Source organism: Amphiura filiformis, chromosome 6, assembly GCF_039555335.1.
Source record: "Amphiura filiformis chromosome 6, Afil_fr2py, whole genome shotgun sequence".
Taxonomy (NCBI): domain Eukaryota; kingdom Metazoa; phylum Echinodermata; class Ophiuroidea; order Amphilepidida; family Amphiuridae; genus Amphiura; species Amphiura filiformis.
In genome coordinates, this window is record NC_092633.1 from 63,862,128 (window position 1) to 63,885,803 (window position 23,676).

The 23,676-nt window shown below is 36.7% G+C and overlaps 1 protein-coding gene across 1 annotated transcript in view; it reads left to right on the plus strand.

The window, feature by feature from the left end:
• The first annotated feature begins 272 nt into the window (after window positions 1–272).
• The window catches only part of LOC140154699 (low-density lipoprotein receptor-related protein 2-like), a 32,304-nt gene continuing 8,900 nt past the window's right edge, over window positions 273–23,676 (plus strand). The window contains exons 1-14 of the mRNA XM_072177265.1: window positions 273–381; window positions 5,783–6,012; window positions 6,745–6,960; window positions 7,563–7,771; window positions 9,563–9,943; window positions 11,142–11,349; window positions 12,135–12,294; window positions 13,208–13,304; window positions 14,054–14,203; window positions 14,488–14,606; window positions 15,359–15,518; window positions 15,825–15,941; window positions 18,141–18,254; window positions 22,506–22,625. Coding sequence (XP_072033366.1) covers window positions 352–381; window positions 5,783–6,012; window positions 6,745–6,960; window positions 7,563–7,771; window positions 9,563–9,943; window positions 11,142–11,349; window positions 12,135–12,294; window positions 13,208–13,304; window positions 14,054–14,203; window positions 14,488–14,606; window positions 15,359–15,518; window positions 15,825–15,941; window positions 18,141–18,254; window positions 22,506–22,625 — 2,311 coding nt within the window. The 5' untranslated portion in view covers window positions 273–351. The remainder of the gene's footprint in view (window positions 382–5,782; window positions 6,013–6,744; window positions 6,961–7,562; window positions 7,772–9,562; window positions 9,944–11,141; window positions 11,350–12,134; window positions 12,295–13,207; window positions 13,305–14,053; window positions 14,204–14,487; window positions 14,607–15,358; window positions 15,519–15,824; window positions 15,942–18,140; window positions 18,255–22,505; window positions 22,626–23,676) is intronic.

Sequence of the window (23,676 nt, forward strand, 5' to 3'; positions counted from 1 at the left end):
AACAGCATTTCTGATAGGTTGATACCTTAAAATACTCATTTCAATTGCCAATTATGACTAGGCTTTAAACTCTTTGTGTTCAAACTTGCATTTGCAGATGATCTTATTAATACCTGCCTTGATTGGTTCAAAATTGGACACAATAATCATTTTGGCCAATCAGCAGGTAGTTCTCATGGGGTTAAATTCTGCTGTATTCTGTTCTATTCCACACAGCTAATGATACACCATATTTGATGTATGCAATGGGTAATGCGCTTATCAGAGCAGATTTTGCGTGGATGAAGCTTTCAATCCATAATAAGTAATATTGATCCATTAGATGTAGACTACCATTTTGCCCAGAACAAGATGTACTGGACTGATCCTGTTCAAAATAAGGTAGGAACAATGGAAATCTTTGTAATACCAGCACAACACTCTAACCATAAGAGCAGAAGATTGAAATCAATTACCGTATTCTTCCGAGTATAGTCCCATGTTCGAGTATAGTCCCCCCCCCCCATTTTTTGAAAAATTCCAGAAATTGTAAAAAAAAATCAAATTCAATGCATTTTGAAATCATAGAGTATGACATAAGTACAAATTATCAATTTTCATATTAAAAACACAAAACATGCAATTTTTTTTTTAGGTCAACCATGAATGATCCTAGCATTTAGTTCTAGGTTTTGAAATTCGAGTATAATCCCACCCCCCAATTGTGAAAAATGTTCACCTAAAAAACGGGTGGGACTATACTCGGACGAATACGGTAATAGGCACTTGTTTGAGTGGCCATTATTGATAGGCTCACTTGTGAAAATAATTTCAAATGGCCAGATTCTTTTAAACAATAATTTGAAAATTGGTGCAACTTTTGAATAGTTCATGCAGTGTAAAATTGCTTTGTCTGATGTGTTTTACTCGCCTGAAGTGACTGAGTGGCTCTCAATGTGTTTCATTGGTTGGTGAACCTGCACTGATTGTGGTCTTTTCAATTGGAGAGCATTTTACTTGGTTGATACCCATCAAATCTTATCTTTCTACACACAAATAAATCTTGCAACATTTTATATCAATGCAGCTATCAAAATTCTCCATATGTTTATATTGATTTCTATGTTCTTGCATAATCATGATAAGAATTATGGCCACTCAAATAAGTGTGAACATTGTTTTTGTGTGATACTTATTTGTATCACACAATGTCGTTAAAGTCACAGGCTGTTACTTGGGTTAGTCCTTTGATGTTAATGATACAATCAATTTATCATAAGTAACTGAAAATGTTTTCTCAAAATGTGTCATTCAATATGGACCATATTGACGATTGCAGTAAACGGCTAGCTTTGGATTAGAGTCACGCGGTAGCCGTGACCAGCAAGTTTTAAAAAAAAAGACTGATAAAGAAGACTAATAACAGATGCTCCCGCGAGACTATATTTTACGTAACATTAAAACACTTGACTTCTATTGTTCGATGTTATTTTTTAGCTGGGTACAAAATGTATCTAAAACCATGCTAAATGTTATTTACAGTCCCAGGTGTAATATCGTGACAACTCATTAATTCCAAAAGGGCCACCAATCCTACAGTCAATCATTGTTCGTAATAAACAAATATTTTTGCTTCCATTTCACGCGGTATTTCATAGAGAAAATTAGTTGCAAATCATACTGATCCAGAATTTTTGGACACTGCTACAGGTCTACCTGGTTATCACCTTCACACTACTTTTTCATATTCACTTCCAAATATACCCTAGCAGTTTCCTGGATACCCTACATACAAATTCTGAGCCCCATTCCCAAAAAAATCAAGTTTTTCACAATTCTTTTGTTCTTATCGGACGACGCATCCATTTATATAATAAATGCTGTATTTCGACAGAGTAATTTACAGCAGAGGTCCGTGGCCTAATGGTTAGTGCGCTTGACTCCAGATACGCTATCCCGAGTTCGAAACCCGGTGACCAACTCATTTTTTTTTCAATGTTTTATTAACTAATTTATTATCCTTAATCAAGGATAACATAATTTTAAACATCCAGTGCTATTGTGATATTATTATTTTTTATTAAAGCAAGTTGTTTGATTCTCATGGAAATTGTTTATTGTGTTATGGGCCTATTTAAAAACACAGCATAATGTGATACAACACCATCAAGGATCAAAAGAAATCTGAATAACACAAGAAACCAGATCAGGCAATAAGACGTTACTCATTGTTATTCTCCTTTAAATATATTTTGTCCTACCACGGGCAAATTCGCATGATAATAGGACAATGAAGATTGTGATATGTATGAATGGTTGTTGAATCGATTAAGAGACCTGACTCTCTGTCATCTTCAGCTATCGTAGAACATGACAATTGTCATATCGTCCCGGTAGGTTGATTACAAACACTCTGTAGGTGTGGAAAATTGTTCGCTGGTATGGAAGGCCAGCAGGAAAAAAATATCCAAATAACATTTATCAAGCATAGTACGGAAACGTCTATGTGACACAACTTGACAAGATAATTATCTTGCCATGTCGACTTATTATCAGCATTATGTCAACATGACGATATAAAATATCTCGCCAAGACAAATGAACAAACAAGTCAAGATGGCAAGATAAATTATCATGCTAAGTCGACATACCAAAAATGGATGTCGTCTTCGCGAAATAAATTATTATGCCAAGTCAATTTAGCAACAAATTAATGTCTACATAGCAGGATATTTTGTCACGTCCAGTTGACTTAACAAACAATATAAGTCAACATGGTAAGATAAATTATCATACCAAGGAATAGTAATTTTTGACACCGTATAATTTAAATTATTGAAAAGCATGCTCGGGATGGAGAGGAGGGCGACCGAAATTAAAGGAAAATTAAATCACAAAAGACCGCCGACAACCGCCGCTCAATAGGGATATCCAACTAGACCGCAGGGCTACAAAGAACCACAAACCGCGAAATTTGGATATCCAGCTAGATTGCCCCGCAGGACTCAGGAACCACAAATCTTGAAATATGGATATCCTGCAAATTAAAACCACAAACCGCGAAAAACCTCCAACAACTGCCGCTTAATAGAAATATTCAACTAGAACCACAAACCGCGAAATTTGGATATCCAACTAGATTGCCCCGCAGGGCTATAAAGAACCATCAACCGCGAAATATGGATGTCCAACAAGTTTTAACTATAAATTAGCCCTCGTAGTGGGCAAAGCTTGAAGGATTAGGGAAATTATAACCACGAACCGCGAAAGTTGCCTTAACAAACAATATAAGTCAACATGGTAAGATAAGTTATCATACCAAGTAATAGTAATTGTTGACACCGTATAATTTAAATGATTGAAAAGCATCCTCGGGATGTAGAGGAGGGGGCGGCCCGAAATTAAAGGGAAAATTAAATCTCAAAAGACCACCGACAACCGCCGCTCAATAGGGATATCCAACTAGATTGCCCCGCAGGGCTACAAAGAACCACAAACCGCGAAATTTGGATATCTAGCTAGATTGCCCCGCAGGACTCAGGAACCACAAATCTTGAAATATGGATATCCTACAAATTAAAACCACAAAACCGCGAAAAACTGCCAACAACTGCCGCTCAATAGAAATATCCAACTAGATTGCCCCGCAGGGCTATAAAGAACCACACACCGCGAAATATGGATGTCCAACAAGTTTTAACTATAAATTAGCCCTCGATAGAGGGCAAGGCTTGAAGGATAAGGAAAATTATAACCACGAACCGCGAAAGACCTCCAACAACCACCTCAATAGAGATATCCAACTATATTGCCCCCAGGGCCACAAAGAACCACACATCGCGAAATATGGATATCCAACATGCTTAAACAATAAATTAGCCCGATAGAGGACAGGGCTTGAAGAATAAAGGAATACCACGAACCATGAAAGACCGCCAACAACCGCCGCTCAATAGAGATATCCAACTAGATTGCCTGCAGGGCTAAAAAAAAGAACCACAAGCGGCGTAAATTTGGATATCCAACTAGATTGCCCCAGTGCTACAAAGAACCACGTACATTTTAGTTATAGGTATAGCTTCATATACTCGTATTTTTTATTGTCATAAATCAAGGATAATATTATTCAAACTTCTATTTTTCGCTTTATTCGTCTTATGGAGTACTTCAGAAACGGATGACTTTTCAAGCTTGGAGCTACTCGGCTTCATTCATAAAAAGAAAGAAATCTACCAAAAAAAGCGTTGACAACGTAAAAAGCAGCAAGTTTAAAAAGCCCCACCTCGGCTCACTTTTTGAAACTTGGTCCCATTTGTAAAAGATACTGATTTAAACTTTGTCATAATTATCAACTTAAAACATTTCCAGAAGTGTTATGAATCTTTAACCCTAACCCTACCCGAGGTTTTTGGCTATCGGAAGGAAAGAAGGAACGAAAAGGAGAGAAGATGAAGAAGAAAGTCACTTGGCTTTTGGATTGAACCTCGGACCCCTCGCATGCCACGCAGAAGATCCCCAGCATGTAGCTACACAGGTGACTCCGCCACGATTCCCTGGGTATATATGACTTGGTCTGATTCCCATCAAGTCCCGTGGAATCCGTGCACGCAGAGCGGTTTTAACAGTGAGTTTTAGTGAGTACTAGTTCTGTTAGGGTTAAAATGGCATATAGGGAAAATATGCATGGTCACTAACCCTAACCCTACCCGAGGTTTTTTGGCTATCGGAAGGGAAAGAAGGAACGAAAAAGGAGAGAAGATGAAGAAGAAAGTCACTTGGCACCCCCGGGATTCGAACCTCGGACCCCTCGCATGCCACGCAGAAGATCCCCAGCATGTAGCTACACAGGTGACGTTGGCCCAGCCAACGATTCCCTGGGTATATATGACTTGGTCTGATTGCGTCATCAAGTCCCGTGGAATCCATGCACGCAGAGCGGTTTTAACAGTGAGCTTTAGTGAGTCCTAGTTCTGTTAGGGTTAATGTGCCGATGCGATATATTACTTAAAAGTTGTTAGCATTCTGGAACGATCAGAAAGGTTATTATGTTGTTCTTGGCCAATATCCTATATATGTTTTGTTTTATAATAATAAAGTTCATGATCAATGATTGAATTAAACGAATAACAAGTAGGCATGTTAATGGCAATGGTGCTATTATTTAAACGTTAAAAACACCGATTTGCTGTTGATATTCAAAATGGGACCAAGTTTCAAAAAGTGAGCCGAGGTGGGGGCTTTTTAAACTTGCTGCTTTCTTTACGTTGTCAACGTTTTTTTGGTAGATATATTTATAATTATGTATTGAAAAATTAGTATGTGAGCCATGGGTGTAACATTATGAACATACCAAGAAGTGTCACCAGATTCTCATGCTATACAGAAAAGGATAGGAACTTTTTAGATAAATATCAAGTTGGTAATAACTTAAATAACAAAATTATTCAACATTGGGGGATTCTGAATTTTTGAATTTTGTCAATAGAAAAAATAATAATGGAAATGCTTACAATAAAGCATTAGTTTAAAAGTTTAAAGATGCAATTTTGCTACACAATTTGGTCACACTGTTGTCATTTACCGCAGTACATTCAAATTTATGGAAGACATCCCACTGTGCCAAAGGTCATTTTCAGACTTCCTGTCTACAAGCTCTTAATGTTAATGTGGCAGCATGAAGGTGGTCACATGCATATTTATTAATTGTGTTTCAAGCTAACTGGTATGAAGGAGTGAAAAATCTCATGAGCAATTCATGTTATACAGTATATTGATTTGATGTTTATTATTGTCACCCATATAGGTGTACAGAGGCAACTTTTATGGTGGCAACCAGAATCCAGAAGTAATAATAAGCTTGGACTATATTTCACCAGAAGGAATAGCCGTGGACTGGGTAGGGAGCAACTTGTATTTCCTAGAAAACATGGCTGATCGCATAGAAGTGTGCAAACTTGATGGGTCCATGAGAGGTACATTGATTGGTAGAGGCTTGTCTAGCCCTAAAGCTCTAGCACTGGATCCGACTGAAGGGTAAGCTTAGCATTGTGTGTACATTGTAGGAGCTAGGTATAGTTAGATGAAAAATATACACCAACAAGTAAAGTCCCCTTCTTTGTATGCTGAGAATTCTTGCATATTCAGGAGGGCTGATCGTTAGAACACCTCTGTCTAAAATATCATGCACATGCCATGGTTATCTTGGATCTGTATTAGGGTTTATTATCAGCTCTATGTTGTGTATGTACGATTTTATGTTTATGCAAACAATTTTAAGACTATGCTTTGAAAAAAATATGCGTAATAGACACAGAATGGGCATAGCATACTTCATGGAATAATTGGTCCTCATCAGATGATGATAGATTTGCCTGTTGGTGAGTGGTCTGTGTATTTTTTTTTTGTGAAAATGAAAAAAAAAAATGTTTAGTGAAGTGGTGCATTTTCAAACTTGCTCTCCAAAAATTTGGAAAATGTGCTTGATTTTACTTATTTAGTGGTAAAATGTGCATGAGTTTAAGTTTGGTGTCATTTTTGGTAAGCATCTCCATTCCCCACCCAACCCCAAATCAAGAATGATAGAGTACTCTGTTATTGCATTACTTAAACCCATATTGTAACATTTGCTGAGGAGTATGACCTCGATATTTTTCAAAATTCTGTTTTTTACACGATGGCGTTTACTAAGTGTTTAACGCCACTGATTTTGCTAAAAATTATGGAAATATATCATTGATTTCAATACTAATTTGCATATTATTTCAGTTACCTATTCTTCTCTGACTGGGGCAATACTCGTGATGAAGACAATCCAGTGCGAATTGAAAGAGCGTATATGGATGGTAGTAACAGGTTGGACTTGGTAACAGAGAAGTTATATTGGCCCAGTGGTATAAGTGTGGATATTCCTTCTAAGAGAATCTATTGGGTGGATTCGAAGTTGGATCGCTTGGAGACAATCACTTATGATGGTCAATTCAGGTAAAAATTTAAAAGTTTACTCCGTATGGGTGGGTGGGCTGGTGGTAACCCCATAATTCTTTTTGGTTAGACCTGAGATGTCGTCATTTGACGTCACGCCAGTGTGCACATCATTAAAGCAAACATAATTACTGCGCATTTCAAAGATGTGATGTGTGCAGTGAACGACATCTCTGGGGAATTTACGGCAGATGTTTCCATACAATATGGAGCAGCAAAATAGCATTCAAATTCCTAAAACTCACTCAGTGTCCCTCTTCTTTGGTATGCTTGCATAATAAGTACTGTCATCAAAATGAGGGATAATCCAATACATTTTTTTACTCTTTTTAATTTTTATGCCTCCACCGGAGGTATAAAAATCCCTAATGGAATCAGAGTTGTCCATTCATCTCTGCAACCAACAGGTTTGTTATCCCTAATTCTAGTTAATTCTAGTTAATTCAGAATAACCTTCTTTCGTAGCACAAAAACACTTTGACAAGAGATGGCGTGATTGGCTTTTATTCTGGGTGTGACTTCAGTAATGTTATATTGGTAACTTGAATAACAAATTAAGTTGATATTATTTTATGTTGTGTTATTTCCAACTGTGTTTTCAGGCAAACCATTTTGTACGGTGGCAGTAACATACCAAGCCCTCATTCACTAGCTGTGTTTGAAAGCAATGTGTATTTCACGGATTGGACTAAATTAGCTGTATTACGCACCAATCGATTTGATCTAACCCCAGATTTGACAGAGATGGATAGTAGCACTAACATCAAGCCTAATGGAATCAGAGTTGTCCATTCATCTCTGCAACCAACAGGTTTGTTATCCCTTTGAATCAGAGTTGTCCATTCATCTCTGCAACCAACAGGTTTGTTATCCCTTTGAATCAGAGTTGTCCATTCATCTCTGCAACCATCCGGTTTGTTATTTCTAATGGAGTCAGAGTTGTCCATTCATCTCTGCAACCAACAGGTTTGTTATCCCTAATGGAAATAGAGTTGTCCATTCATCTCTGTAACCAACAGGTTTGTTATCCCTAATGGAATTAGAGTTGTCCATTCATCTCTGCAACCAACAGGCTTGTTATCCCTAATGGAATCAGAGTTGTCCATTCATCTCTGCAACCAACAGGTTTGTTATCCCTTTGAATCAGAGTTGTCCATTCATCTCTGCAACCATCCGGTTTGTTATTTCTAATGGAGTCAGAGTTGTCCATTCATCTCTGCAACCAACAGGTTTGTTATCCCTAATGGAATTAGAGTTGTCCATTCATCTCTGCAACCAACAGGCTTGTTATCCCCAATGGAATTAGAGTTGTCCATTCATCTCTGCAACCAACAGGTTTGTTATCCCTAATGGAATCAGAGTTGTCCATTCATCTCTGCAACCAACAGGCTTGTTATCCCTAATGGAATCAGAGTTGTCCATTCATCTCTGCAACCAACAGGTTTGTTATCCCTAATGGAATCAGAGTTGTCCATTCATCTCTGCAACCAACAGGTTTGTTATCCCTAATGGAATCAGAGTTGTCCATTCATCTCTGGAACCAACAGGTTTGTTTTCCCTAATGGAATCAGAGTTGTCCATTCATCTCTGCAACCAACAGGTTTGTTATCCCTAATGGAATCAGAGTTGTCCATTCATCTCTGCAACCAACAGGTTTGTTATCCCTAATGGAATCAGAGTTGTCCATTCATCTCTGCAACCAACAGGTTTGTTATCCCTAATGGAATCAAGAGTTGTCCATTTATCTCTGCAACCAACAGGTTTGTTATCCCTATGGAATTAGAGTTGTCCATTCATCTCTGCAACCAACAGGTTTGTTATCCCTAATGGAATCAAGAGTTGTCCATTTATCTCTGCAACCAACAGGTTTGTTATCCCTATGGAATTAGAGTTGTCCATTCATCTCTGCAACCAACAGGTTTGTTATCCCTAATGGAATCAAGAGTTGTCCATTTATCTCTGCAACCAACAGGTTTGTTATCCCTATGGAATTAGAGTTGTCCATTCATCTCTGCAACCAACAGGTTTGTTATCCCTAATGGAATCAAGAGTTGTCCATTTATCTCTGCAACCAACAGGTTTGTTATCCCTATGGAATTAGAGTTGTCCATTCATCTCTGCAACCAACAGGTTTGTTATCCCTAATGGAATCAAGAGTTGTCCATTCATCTCTGCAACCAACAGGTTTGTTATCCCTATGGAATTAGAGTTGTCCATTCATCTCTGCAACCAACAGGTTTGTTATCCCTAATGGAATCAAAGGTCTATAACACACTTGTAGAGGTGCGCATATGTTGTGTGTTGTATGCGTAGACCTAGTACTTAATTCTTGCGTGCAGTACACTCAACTGCAGATGTGAAATTGTAAGAAAGTTTCATTTATTTTAGTGTAATTGGAGTTTTTATGATGGTAATTTAATTTTTGCTCAATAACTAAGAATGAGAATAAACAATATGAATTTTTGTGTTAACTATATACTGTGTGATAGCTGACAGACCAGTCCTATATTTTATTGTAGTGGATACCGGCTGCGACTACTCAAAATATTGGACCTGCCTGTGTCGATCATTCTCTAATTGGTTTGTTTTTGATTGCTTCCAGTGTCCAACCCTTGTGGATCTGATAATGGTGGATGTACTCACCTATGTATTGTAAGCCACAGGACAGACAACAGTGGTTTGGGATATCAATGTATGTGTCCATTTGGATACCAACTTCAATATGATGGAATTAATTGCGTAAAGCTTGACTCATTCCTGATTGTTACTACTCCCTACTGGATTAGAGGTATACCTGTTGACCCAAGGAATCCCACTGATGGAATAGATCCTGTCATAGGTGGTGCTGGATTTAGATTGTATGATGTAGCCTCTGATTCCAATGGAGAGGATATATTCTACACATCCAGAGGTCGTGGTGGTGCTGGTCGTTATACTGGTAGCGGTTCATTCAATATCACCAGTAGAAAAACTGATGGTACAGGTAAATAATTCCCATGAGACATGCTCCCATCAAACCTGGATAAAGTCAGAAAATGAGGATTTGTATAATATCCAAATGCTTAGATTGGCAGTTTTAAATTAATATATCACATATGTGATGTGATCAAGCAAAATCAGTCGGAAGTCGGATATATTGATTTTCAGATATAGCCAAACAAATTCCCTGGGTATATATGACTTTAGACTGATTGCTTCATCACATCACTTGGAATGCATGCACACCCAGTGGTTTTAATAGTGAGCTTTAGTGAGACTGACTGACTGATTGACTGAACTTCATTGAAAGAAGGAATTTTCCAATGTGAACAGTCTTTCTTGAATCTTTGATTACATGCAGCTTTCGCCATAAATATGGTTCTCACAATTTGAAGGTCATTTCAAAGCTATCAATCATAGGTCACCTGATGTCAAATGTGACATGATCAAGGGGAATGAGTCACAAGTCAACCCTGCTCGAAAATTAATTATACTGAGGTTTCTTAAGAGGACATTTAGAGCTTTCAGAAACTGAAAACCCTATGCTGATACGACTTTTCTTTGCAAAGGTACATCAATTAATCAATTGCTAAAAACAATATAAAACAAAAGAATTTTAACACTTTTTTTGTTAATATCTCAAAATCAATATTAGCGACATCCGACTCATTCCCCTTGTGATCATGTCACAAATTAGTAAAGATTGTTAATTTCCCCCAATTCATTCTATTGTGAAAATGTGATTTCAAGGTAGGCAGGGTGCCCACTTTAAAGCTAATTTAAAAAAAATGCTTTAGATTTTTTTTATAATACAAGTAGATGTTGTGTTCTAAAGAAGGAACACACAATGTTATGAGTCTCTCATTTTTTAAGATGATAAGAAGAACAAACTTAAGTGGGAACCCTTTAATACTACTAATTCTTGAATAGCCAAAAGTAGAAGGAAAATTTTTAGATAAGGCAGTCAGAAGAAGAAGTGGTTTGAAAACATGAGAGAATGGTATGTATTACTTATACGTGTGTAAAAGCCAAGACTAGCACAGAACAGGACAGCATGGAGAAATGACTCAAGGGGTGGCCAGAAGTGCTTGCTAATCATCATATGTATGGTGGTACAAGGCAAAGCAAATATTCTGAAACAAATTAAAATGATCAGGTCATTTGTTTTTTTATTTTGTCTTATTTTGTTTGTTTCCTTTTAGGTCTGAAATCCTTATACACTGACATGACTTCAGGACCAGGTGGTGTAGCCTATGACTGGCTTTCCAAAAATCTGTATTGGTCGGATATTATAAGAAATCAAATTTCAGTCATTAGAATTGGTGATGAATATGATTCAACTAATACTCAAGCCAAAGTGGTTGTATCATTGATTACACCTAGGTCTGTGGCTGTAGCTCCATTAGATGGGTAAGTAATATGATGTATTCCAAAGGGATAGTAAGATTTTCAGGTCACAATGATCAAGCAACATTCAGATTTAATTTTGAGTCTGTAATGTTGGATAGGAACTATGTATAATATAATAGGCATATGCAGCAAAATAGCCACAATATCAGATCAAAATTTGTGTATCCATGTCAAATATATAACCAATTTAAGATAAGTATTTACTCCGCTTATTTTTAGGGTTTCCAAGAAATACTGATTTTTTTGTAATTTATTTGTTGTAAAAATTCCAGAATTTTAAATCTAAATAATTATTTCTAGCCTAGAGGAAAGGTGATATGGTTTCCATAGTTCGAGGTCAGATTGGTAAGCCTAATATCCAAATTCTCATGCAAGATGTGTTTAGATTAAGTGCTTACTTTTTTGAGGAAAATCTTTTTATTCCTATTTTTAATTTTGAAAATCTAGAAACACTCATAATTTATGAAAGAAACACTTAAGTGAAAGAAGCTGATGAGAGTATTTTCAAATTAAAGTACATTTCATGTGACACCTTGTTTGTTAAAATTGGTTTAGTAGTTAACTCTAAAAACAATTCTTAAACAGCTATAATAATTTTGGAAGTCTGATAGCTTATCCTTTTACCTCATCTCACACACTATGTATGATGACTAAGCACAGAAATATGTTGTATATGATGATGATCATTGACCAACATGCCACAATCTGTTCATACCCAAATGTCGCACATTTGCCAACTTATTTCACATAGATAAGCTGAAATGATGAATATGCTTTCTTTCTAGCTATATGTTTTGGGTAGACACACCAGATCCTTCAAAAATCGAAAGAGCATGGTTAGATGGCACTAATCGTCAAATTATTATAACTGCAGAGTTGGATTCTTACTTGACCCTAACAGTAGATAATCCGGGAAGACAACTTTTTTGGACACAAAGTAGTCGGGTAATTATTACTTGTATAAACTACTGACAAACCACTTATGAATGTCAAATGCTAATGTGCTTGCTGTTTCTTTTTTCTTTTCAGAGGTTGATTCAGTGTTATGTCGAACAACATGATACGGAGTAAAATTGTGTAGTGTGTGAATGATTATTGGATACATTTTCATCAATTTGTATCAAATTGCGCAGGGTGAAAAAGTTGTTTTGAAGAAATATTCATTATGGCTTTCCTCATTTGTACCAAGATATAGATGAAACCAAAATATTTAAAACTTTTGTTCATTATGAACAATTCCAGCTAAAAAGCGAAGGTGATTTTACTCACATTTTAGTGACGTTTCACCACTACACTAGTGGTTTTATCAGACTGGCAACTCATCACATCAGAAAGCACAGAGTAGAGGGCGTGATGAGTTGGTCAAAGATGTTGTTTAGTACGTATGCCACCTCGTCCTTGTTTAGAGTGTCATATCTTTTTCTGCGGATCAAAATTGACCAACTCATCACACATGATGAGTTGCCAGTCTGATGAAACCAGAAACGTCGCTAAAATGTGAGTAAATCACCTTAGTTTTTAGTTGGAATTGTTCATAACGAAAAAAAAATTCACAGTTGAAATCAACATTCCTAATGAACTTGTTCAAAGAACTTCAAAGTAAAATGTATGTATGCATACAACTTAACTTGGTGAATGGCAAAAAAGAAATACATGAAACTGTTTAATGGCATGTTTACCAATTTGGGAAAATAATAGTTTACATTTGTGTGGAAAATAGTGTACTGAAAAATTATACATTCAACATTGATAAAAGAAATATCAGAAATGAATCCTATGCCATGTTAAATGGAAGTTAAATTTGAATTTAGGTGAAAGAATTGTGCTGATGATTTTTGTATTCATTTTCCTTCTTTAGTTGAGGAGAATTGAAAGATGTGACTTTGATGGAAACAACAGACAGCAGCTCGCAATTCAGAGTTTAGGCACTCCATTTGGAATTACTGTATTTCAAAGTAAGTTGTAAGGGATCTGCTTTGAAAACGTTGGTCAATATATTCAAGTAGTTTTTTTCACCAAAATTGAATAACCAAGCAACTGTGTGATCAAACAATTAAAATGTTAAATCTGTGAGAGTGTGGCTTGATTAGAGGTTAACAATTGTATCAGTTATTTTGAGAGCATCCTGAAAAATCTCAACATTTAGCTTTGGACCTGAATATATCCTGATGGGCGCCACGAGGTCCAGGTAAAGTGTTCAGATTTTTCACAATACCCGAAATATAACTGATGCAAAGTTATTAACCTCATTCATAACCATCACTTTTCAATTTGTTTGATTCAATCTGTTTTTTAAAACAAAATACAATTTTAATTTTATGTCTCATTGTCACTTGTTGAAAAAGTTGAATAGCTATCCGCTAGCGACGAACTACAAAGTGCTTAATCATACAATGTCCAGTAGTTCCGTACATTTGCTTTAATTGTTCATTCATGTAGGATACGCTTCCATACCAAGCATACACGGAAGTCATAAATGTCACACAGAGGTCCACCATTGTTTTGTAAAGTTAGTAACTGTGCACCAAGTTCGCATTTTGACAAATAAATAAATTTGACTGGGTCTCATGAATCGCATATATTCTTGAGTTATGATTGATTGACTGCTACCAAATCACGTACTCTCTGCATCACTGCTGCATGACGCTTAAATTTGTTCAAACGTTCAATTTATTCCAATATGGATAATACATTTTCGTACCAGATTATACTTATTACAGTGATATGAGAGATGGTAGAATATACCGTGTGAACAAGATCACAGGAGGACAAAAGAGACCCATTTACCAGTGGACAAGCAGTTCAACTTATTATGGACTGCGTTTGAAATATTACAGTGCAGACTTGCAAACAGGTGAGCAAAATTTAGTCCAACTAATTAATGCTATGATAAATAATGAACAGTAATAGGTATAGGAAGTATATTGGTGTTGTGATGAAATTTCAAAATATATATATGTGATTGATTGATTGATTGATTGATTGATTGATTGATTGACAAAATAGTTTTTGATTTCATCATTGCATTCTATTTTTTGCCCTGTCTTATTTGCCACTGCCATTGTTTTCTGTGCAATTGGCAAGCAATATAATTATTTGCTTTTAATTTGATGTATTATTGATTACTTGTTACTGAAGGAGAGAATGCCTGTAACAGACTTGACCGTAATGGTGAATGCAGTCATTTCTGCTTTGGGGCGCCAAATGCAAGAACTTGTGGCTGCCCTGATGGAATGAGGTTAAGAAACGACCAAAAAGTAAGTCACTTACCCGTAACTTCTCTGGATGTTTATGACCGTCAACCCAGGGGCGTCTATTCTTCAGTTATTCGCCCCCAAAGGGGAGGGATTAATTTAACCCCTTTGGGGAAGAATTTTGTGTTTTGAAAAGGAGAAAAAAAAAACTAGATGGTCACTGGCTCGTAGTAACTGCTGTACAGGGTATGTGAATTCATCAAGTGTCATTTAGGGAAGAATTATAATGGGTACATAGCATTAGCATATGCCTACATGTAGCAGTCCTTTGGCTTTTTCCCATTCCCATCCCAAAATGAATTATTTTGAGGGAAACCAGGGAATGCTTTAGAACAAAACAGGGAAGAGTTGGGTCAGTAATTCTTCCCTGCAGAGGCAATGGTGACTAGTGGTCATACTGTAGAATAATACACACACAGATTAAGGAAGCTGGTTCCTGCTAGCTAGATATGCCACATTTCAGGGTATGATTCTTATTTCAGGCTTTATCCTTGTTGCCCTGTTGTCTGTGTGTCTGTCTGGGTGTCTGTCTGTCTGTCCCATTTGGTAGCTTTATCTTTTCCCATCTCTCTCTTTCTTTCTCTTCCCCATTTCTTTCTCTCTTAGTTATAGGAAAGGCTTCATTCTTATGAATTCCAGAATCTTTTTAAGAAGGAAATTATTGTAAAATGCTGGGATTTAGCATATGTTAGTCTTCGAGTTAGGGGCTAGCTAGTTCAACCTAAAGCAGCAACGTTTATGTTTTCTTTTTACAGAATTGTGAAAATGACCCTACCTATGTGGAAGAGCCACCATGCCGTAGCTGGCATTTTCAGTGCACTGAGCCTAATACCCAGTGTATCTATAGATACTACCGATGTGATGGCGAAAATGACTGCTTGGATGGAAGTGACGAAATAGGATGTGGGACACCAGGTTTGGATTTTTGTGTTTGTTAGAATGATAGAAATTACAGGTACATCGGGAATATACAAATGGAGAAGATTGTTCTTATAAATTCAACTACTAGCTCCGAGTGGTTACGGTACTTACACTCAAACCATAATCGTAATAATCTAACTAAAACTGTTCCCTACAAGACCAGTAACTGCGTATTACATCAAGTCAAGCAAGATAGGGTATGCATCAAAACTTTGATTTCAAGTTATTTGTTGTAAGTAAAAATTCAACTTATAATATATAATCATAACATTTTTCTCCTTTTTTTGTTTGTATCAACAGAGCTACCTTGCTCGGAGCTTGCTATTGGTTGCAACAATGGAACGTCCTGTGTGAATTATCAAAAAAGATGTGATGGTACCAATGACTGTGATGATGGGGCCGATGAGCTAAACTGCCGTAAGTTGTTGATTCTTTTGCTGAGAAGAAACTTAAGTTTGCTTGTATGCTTGCTTGTTTGGTCTATTTATGTTTGTTTGTCCACATACAATCTTATTCATGATGCTGTTATTTATCCCTTGAATTCGCTGATCTCAAAACAAGGTTCTACCTGCAAGGTGCGTGCTGTGTGTGCGTATGCCTGTCAAACGCATGCTTTCATTACCGCATACGCATTGCAAAGGCCTTCTGGAGCGTTGCTAGAAAAGCGGGAGAAACAAAAATGTACGTTTTGCGCATGTGTTTGCAGGGATGGCCTCGTTTAGGTAGCAAGATGGCGGATCTGTGCAAAGGGCGAATACCTACTGCAAGCTTGTACTTGGATAATCAAAGATTGTAAACGACGAAGGAGTGCATGATGATCTATCGTATCAAAAGCCGCCGACAGATCCAACAGCACCAAGATGACTTCACTATGTTGATCTACGGCACGAAGGATGTCATTTGTGACCCGGATAAGAGCTGTCTCGGTGCTGTGGAACTGTCGATATGCAGATTGAGCTTTTGCGTGCAAGTCATTGTCAGATAGATATTGTTGAAGTTGAAAAACAGCAGCACGTTCCACGAATCACGGTAATAGGATCACTGACTAAATTATCGCACTGTCGCGAAATAATTAGGTCAAGCGTATGACCATGCTTGTGAGTGCTTTCTTTAACGTGTTGCACAAGATCCGCCGACGCCAAAATGTTAAGCATAGTAGAAGCATCAGTATCATTTAAATCGTCAACGTGGATGTTAAAGTCACCGACGAGAGCGAACTTTCCTGGATAAACAGATAAGTCCTCCAGTAGTAAGGAAAAGTCACTGAAGAATTGCTTCATTGATATTGGATTAACCTTTGAGCGATGTGGACGGTAAACTGTCAGTAAGCGGAAGGAAGATTGATTTGTTGAAGTTATCAGGAGATCCACAATCTCAAACGACTGAAAGTTTGCAGCAGTGTACTCTTTGACCTGGAATTCCTTCCGATGGATGATACATATGCCTCCGCCCGACGAGCAGTTCTGGGGGCACAGTGGACTTCATAACCTGGTAAGGTGACTTTGATATCTGCAAGGCGTGGTTGTCACGGTGATCTCCAGTAAGCCACGCCCGTTACAGCAAGTATATCAAGTATTTCTGAGATAATGAGATCGCAAACATGAGTTGCTTTGTTTTTCATTGATTGTGTGTTCCATGTTGCAAATCTGGTGCAAGAATTCTTGCGGAGTTGAGTGGATGGAAGTAATGGAATATGACGAAGATTGCTTTTGTTAACAGTTCTTACAAAGTTACTTGCAGGGTAAACGTCCTTTCTGGCTTTAATAACCTGTCTAATTATACGTTTTTTATGAGTTCCGCCACGACAACCACGAACATTTACTTCATAAAGGTTTTTAAAAAGCGATCCTTTAGCAAAACAGTTGTTGATCACACCTTTGCTGACACGATTTAAAAGGTCGCGGTTATAGCAAAACGGACGCATGATACATAAATGAGTCAAAGTACATAGAGTTATCGACGAAAACAAATCAATATAGTCGATTAAGATGATCGATTACAGTTAACATGGTATACGGTGAGCAACCAATATGATATCAACACAGCAAATTCATCACGATAAATTGTCACAAAATACATAAAAATGGCGAAATTTAAAAGTTCTTGCAGACAAAATAGTTGATCTTGGTGTACTTACAGATCACTTAATCAGAAGCAAATAGATATTTCATGCTTCGAAACAGTTAAAAATTAGTTTGACAGGCACAGTCGTAACACTACGTGCAGCAGGTCGAGATCAGCGCAAATTAACCACCTGCAAATGCCTTTAAAGGCTAAGTTTGACATGATTGTAACTCAAAATCGTATTTTTTATGGCGGCCGCCATATTTACTCCCAGTTAGTGCGCCCTCAAAAAGTGGTGTCAAAATAAATGGATTCATTTTATGAGGCGCACTAACTAAATCTTTCAGGCGGTGATTGATGACTAAAACTAGTGTAAACAATAAGCGCCCACCCAAAATGACTTTGTTAAGCGCCCTGGGCGCCTATTGGAATGAATACGGTATATTTCTTTGTATTTTTCCCACTTCTACCTTCATGTGTCCTTGAATATAGACTTTATCAAAGTTTGTCCACAATTTTGCAATTTTTATGTTTGAATTTGTTGTACTGTAGCTCCATGCCGCAATGGTTGGTTCCAATGCCCTGACAACGGCAGATGTATTAATCCAAGACTGGTGTGTGACACAAACAATGATTGTGGTGATGCTGCAGATGAACAGAATTGTGGTAAGTGTGTGCTTAAACAGGGGATAAAATAAGTACACATTTGAATTAGGGATTCAATCATGTTACACTACTGCACCCACAGGTTCACATATTTTTATATCGTGAGCTTTAGCTGCCCGAAAGTGCCATGCGTATGCATCAGGTGCAAATCTGAGTTGTAAATTTCTGAAGAACCATTGACATTGTATTACATGATTAAATCTGTTTCAATGAAAACAAGCTGAAGATTGTCTAATTCACATGATTATTTCATCAGGAATGTCAGTTGGTCATTGCCACTCAACATTACTAGAAGATCGATTAAGGATGCACACAGGATCACTGAAGTGTTACATGGCCAAAATTGAGTTTTCTTCACTAATGTCATCTTCAAACCGTATTTTATCTTGTCATTAATAGATTTTAAAGAAATCTTAAAATTTGAACCATAAGAAAAGCTATTTTAAAGACCCTTTTTCATTAAAAATTAGTCAAAATGCAAAAGCAAATAAATCATTGTTTTCCATAATAGATCGCGTTCTCGAACGCAGTGGCATGCGCGTACAGCTAGCAAAGACACGCACACATGGTAAACTGGATGGGCGAGGTGATTACTGATTGAGGCGCTGAGTCGCCAATCGCGATCTACCGTATTTTATCGTATTGATCTCTTCCAAGGTAGTTAAAGCTTGCACCATTGCATTGTAAAACTGAGGGCCGACAGACCACCACCGTCCCCGTCCCAGAATCAGTAGGCCTACTCGATAAATTTCGCCAAAAAAGTGCTGATATAGTGGTATAAATTTTAGTTGTTTTTTTATATGAACATAATAGTGAATTTTTTGTTTGTTTTTGTTTTGAAAAGTGAAAAGATGAAATTTATCTGTAAGAAGTAGTTACCCGTAAGAAGCCCTGTAATGATTACGCAATCTGGTAGATACGATAGAAAACGTGAGGCCCTAAATATTTTGCTAGTAGGCTAGACTTAGCCCGTATAGTACATCATTAGGCTTATTATTTTATGTTTAAAAATTTGTTTTGTTATTTCATTCATTCATTCATTCATTCATTCATTCATTCATTCATTTCATTGTTATTATTTGATTTACCAATTAGTTGGTGTAGTTGGACAAGAATATAGGCCTATTATATTAGCTTATATTTAATGCAGTCCCAGCCTTGGTTCGGGAGCCTCTCCGGTCGTTCAGTCTCATCTTCATTTTGAAGTCCATAAAAAATAGGCAAGCAGTTACTATACCGGTAGGCCTATAATTAAAAAAAAAAAATATTAGATACCTAAGGCCCTGAATAATGTTTCAAAGTGTTATTAAAACACGGATTTAAGATTCGTTTTCAAACGTTCTCTACTCCCGATTGACCGTTGACAATTCAATACATCATATCGACCATCTAGGCATAGGTCGAAAATGTCGATATTTGAAATCGGCATAGCGAGCACGCGTTTAATATGAAAGCATTTTCATGAATGTTTTAATGCTAAATAATAATTTCAAACGAGAAATATAATCGAAAACGCAAATTCGTGCTTTTTTCATAACCCATTTTAACTACATTTCCATTAGTAGGCATAGCGAGCACGCGTTTAATATGAAAGCATTTTCATGAATGTTTTAATGCTAAATAATAATTTCAAACGAGAAATATAATCGAAAACGCAAATTCGTGCTTTTTTCATAACCCATTTTAACTACATTTCCATTAGTAGGCCTATTAGGTCTACCATATACCATGATTGCGATAAAAGCCTTTGGTTTTACAACACTTTTTGCGAATGTTTTGGCGAATGCCTTTTTATTTGCAATGTTTGTCTGACTTTCAACTTTCACGTTTATAATGTTTTCTGCATACTTTAAAAGGTAAACTGCTTTAAAGCATGCACTGTTTTAAAACGCTCTTTATAGCATGATGCCTATATACGGTATATAGGCCTACTGCATAAACCACAATCTATAATTTAAAGCCATAAGTGTTCCGTTTTCTACTTTTGAAATTCGGTTTTGTTAGGCTATGTAAATATCCGTTTTTTTTTTTCAGTTTTCTTGTGACCTCTCCGTGTTTTGCCCATTTAACATATATAAAGGCCTACTTTTTGTCCGTTTTACAAGAAGTTATTCAAGACATATTACAACTTTTACCCCACTTTTTACATGTTTATTTGATTGAAAACAACAACAGGTTTTTTTAATTTTTGTTGTTGTAGTTTTATTCACTTTTTATGCGGTACAAAATATTTTACAACCTATAGGCCTAATAGGCCTATGACTTTTGTACGTGTTTGATATTCCGTAAAAGTTAAAAATAAAATATGATAACAACAAACAATTACAATAACAAAAACCGAATATTGAGTATAAATGCGACACATCAGAATCCTTTAAAATTTTACTTGGGATTCCTGTGGTGTAGGCCTAGCTATATTCAAACGGGTGTTAAAATGCCTATCTTTAGCGGGACGGGCCGCTGTGGTGCCTCTCAAGCACCAACTAAAAAGAAAAAGCAACGAGTAGTAACAACATCATGTTTGCGGTTCAGAAAAGGACAATGAACATAAAAATGCAATATTGTCAACAAAAAAAAAAAAAAAAAAAAGAAAGAAAATCACCAAAAGCGATAAATTAAAAACATTGCATTTTAAAGCAATAGGGCCTATTATGAAAATTAGTACAAAACAGAGCATAATTATCATGATTATGTCTCAATTTATTCATACAACTTCCTGATTATCTGCTAAAATAATTGCTTGTCAGTTATTCTATGCTAATTTTAATGTTCTGGTGTCCGCAAATTTTGATACAGAGCATGATCTTTTTTTTATACGGAACAGGACAAAATTGTGCTTAAAATCATGGTTTCGTTCGCGACAACACAACCATACACTGTGCAACTTATTCGCGTAACCTGTCTGTCTGTCCGCGCGCCCTGTCGCTCCTCAACGCCGACGCGACTCATCGCGACCTTGCCGGAAGCTCTGCTGCACCATGGAAACAAGACTGCAGTAAATAAAATGGCTGCACCATGTGGATAAACATCTGCCGAATGTGCACGGATAATTTTGTCATATTGTATTTTTACCTTCTAAATCACCAAAAAAATGCCAATCTGCTGCAGTTGGATGCCCCTTCTCATTTTCTAACTTGACCAAACGTCACAAGTCACCGGATTATATCTTTATGGAATAACCTTCAAAAATGGACCTAAAATCCGCTGTATTTTTCTAAATCGCGATTTTCGGCAAGTTCACTTTTGACCACTTTTAACCATTTTTGGTCCGCCATAGCGTCTAAATGAAGCATCACTGAGGTAAGTTTTTAAGTCAAACGTTTAGATATGGCCAAAATCTAGATAGTGTTTTTTAATTTTTTTAAATTAGGGCCTAGAACTTTTTTATCACCCATGATTCAAAAATTTGAACACGGGTCTGCGTTTCTACTGATTTTTTGCCTATATTTTAAAAACTAAGCAAAATTTGAAAAAATAAAAAACACTTTCTAGATTTATTTGTCTAAATTAATAAAATTCATGTTTTACAGTTTTTGATTTTCAAATAATTTTTTTATGGCGGACCAAATATTTTTGGTCAAAAAATCTGTTTTTTGGGATTTTTTCGAAAATTGTAGTTTTTGACCCAAAACTGACATTTTAAATGGATTTATGAGCTCATTTCCATTCAAAAAATGTATACTTTTATATACTTTACATAAATAGTTTTCGAGTTATGAGGTGAATAATAATGGATAATTAGTGACCCTGTGTGCCTCCTTAAGTGAAGTTGATTGATACCAGCAATAGATATACAGAATAAAATGACAATGTTTAGCCACTTCCTCCAAAGTTAATCAATTCAACACAAAGCATGTATGCACATTCAAGTTACAGGCATGACAGATTTTATATGCAACATGTATGCTTCCGTTAACTTGCATTTGCAAGTAAAAGAGTGGATTCATCATCTTTCACACTGGTTGGTTCCTGTACACAAAGGTATAGAAAGAGTTGTTGAATTTGATAAACTTCAGATGAAATCAAAACTCGACTGGCGGTTCCACCCGGTTCTGTCCTGTTGCTATTGTTCTAAAGCATGGCAACTGGATGGGACTGCCGGTCAACCGCCGGTCAAGTTTGATTTCATTCCTTAGTTTGTAGATGTGTTAGAAACTGTATGTTAGTCTCATTTAGTAAGTTGCTATTATTTGTGTATTGTATTTCATGTAGTGTATTAATTGTTGATTATTTGATGTTCATTTGTTGTAGAGGGCTATACATGCAGTGATGATCACTTCTCCTGTGAGAGTATACAGCAGTGTATTCCTTTATACTGGGTGTGCAATGGCTATGATAATTGTGGTGACAACAGTGATGAACAAGATTGCCGTAAGTTCAGAAATATATATTTTTTTGGTTTGTTTGGTTTTGAAATATGGTGTATTTTTTTGGAAATATTTTGTATGGTTTGGAAGGAGGAGGGTTGTCCATAGACCGTTTGCTAGGGAAAGGGTGGGTCAGTCAGAATGTTGGGTTTTTAAATAATTTTGCATGGGCCCAATTAGCTTAATAAATCACACAAATCAGGACATTTCTCTAATGTATCACTTCATTTAGGATTCAATCATGTTTCACCGTTGTTCATCACCGTTTAACAACGATGCTTGCGCGTCGTCTGCGTGGTTTACTTGGCGAGGGCAGCTTTAGCTGCCCGATTGAATCCCTTTCAACAACGAAAAGAAGCTAAAGATCGTATAATTCACAATTATTTCACGAGGAATGTCAGTTAATCATTGCCACTCATCTTTACAAAAACTTCGATGATTTCTCTGTTGATATCAGCAATAAAACTATGGCCTACAGAATAAAACGGCCCGTAAAACGGCAATGTTTAGCCGCTACCTGAAAAATACTGATTTCAACCAGGGATTCAACTTGCAAGCTTGCACACGCACAGAATTTTACGCGCTCTCCCGTAACGCGTAGTCTCGCTCGCGTTCGCGTATACGCTACAGTAAAAGTGTGGATTCATCATGGATTAACAACGGTTGGCTCCTGTACAAAGGTATAAGAGGAGTTGTTGAATCCTGTTTTAAAACAAGTTAGAAGTGTGAAGAAATAAAACTTATGATGATTCATGATGTCAAAAATATTGACATAAGAACAAACTTTTCTGGAATTTCCAAATTTAGGATCAGTATTCTGTTGTACTGTGAAACCCTTTTCCCCAAATCTTACAGATTATGGTTGGTTGGTCGGATGAGGATTTGTTTTTTACCTTAATTGTGTTACACCCATTTAATTTTAAAGAAAGTCATACCAAAAGTTTATATTCAAACTTTTTTTGTATGCTATTCAAGTGTCTCCCAGAGGATAAAAAGAAGATGTGCATTGACAGATAAATGAGTAGAAAGAAGATTAAAAGACAATGAAGTAGAGA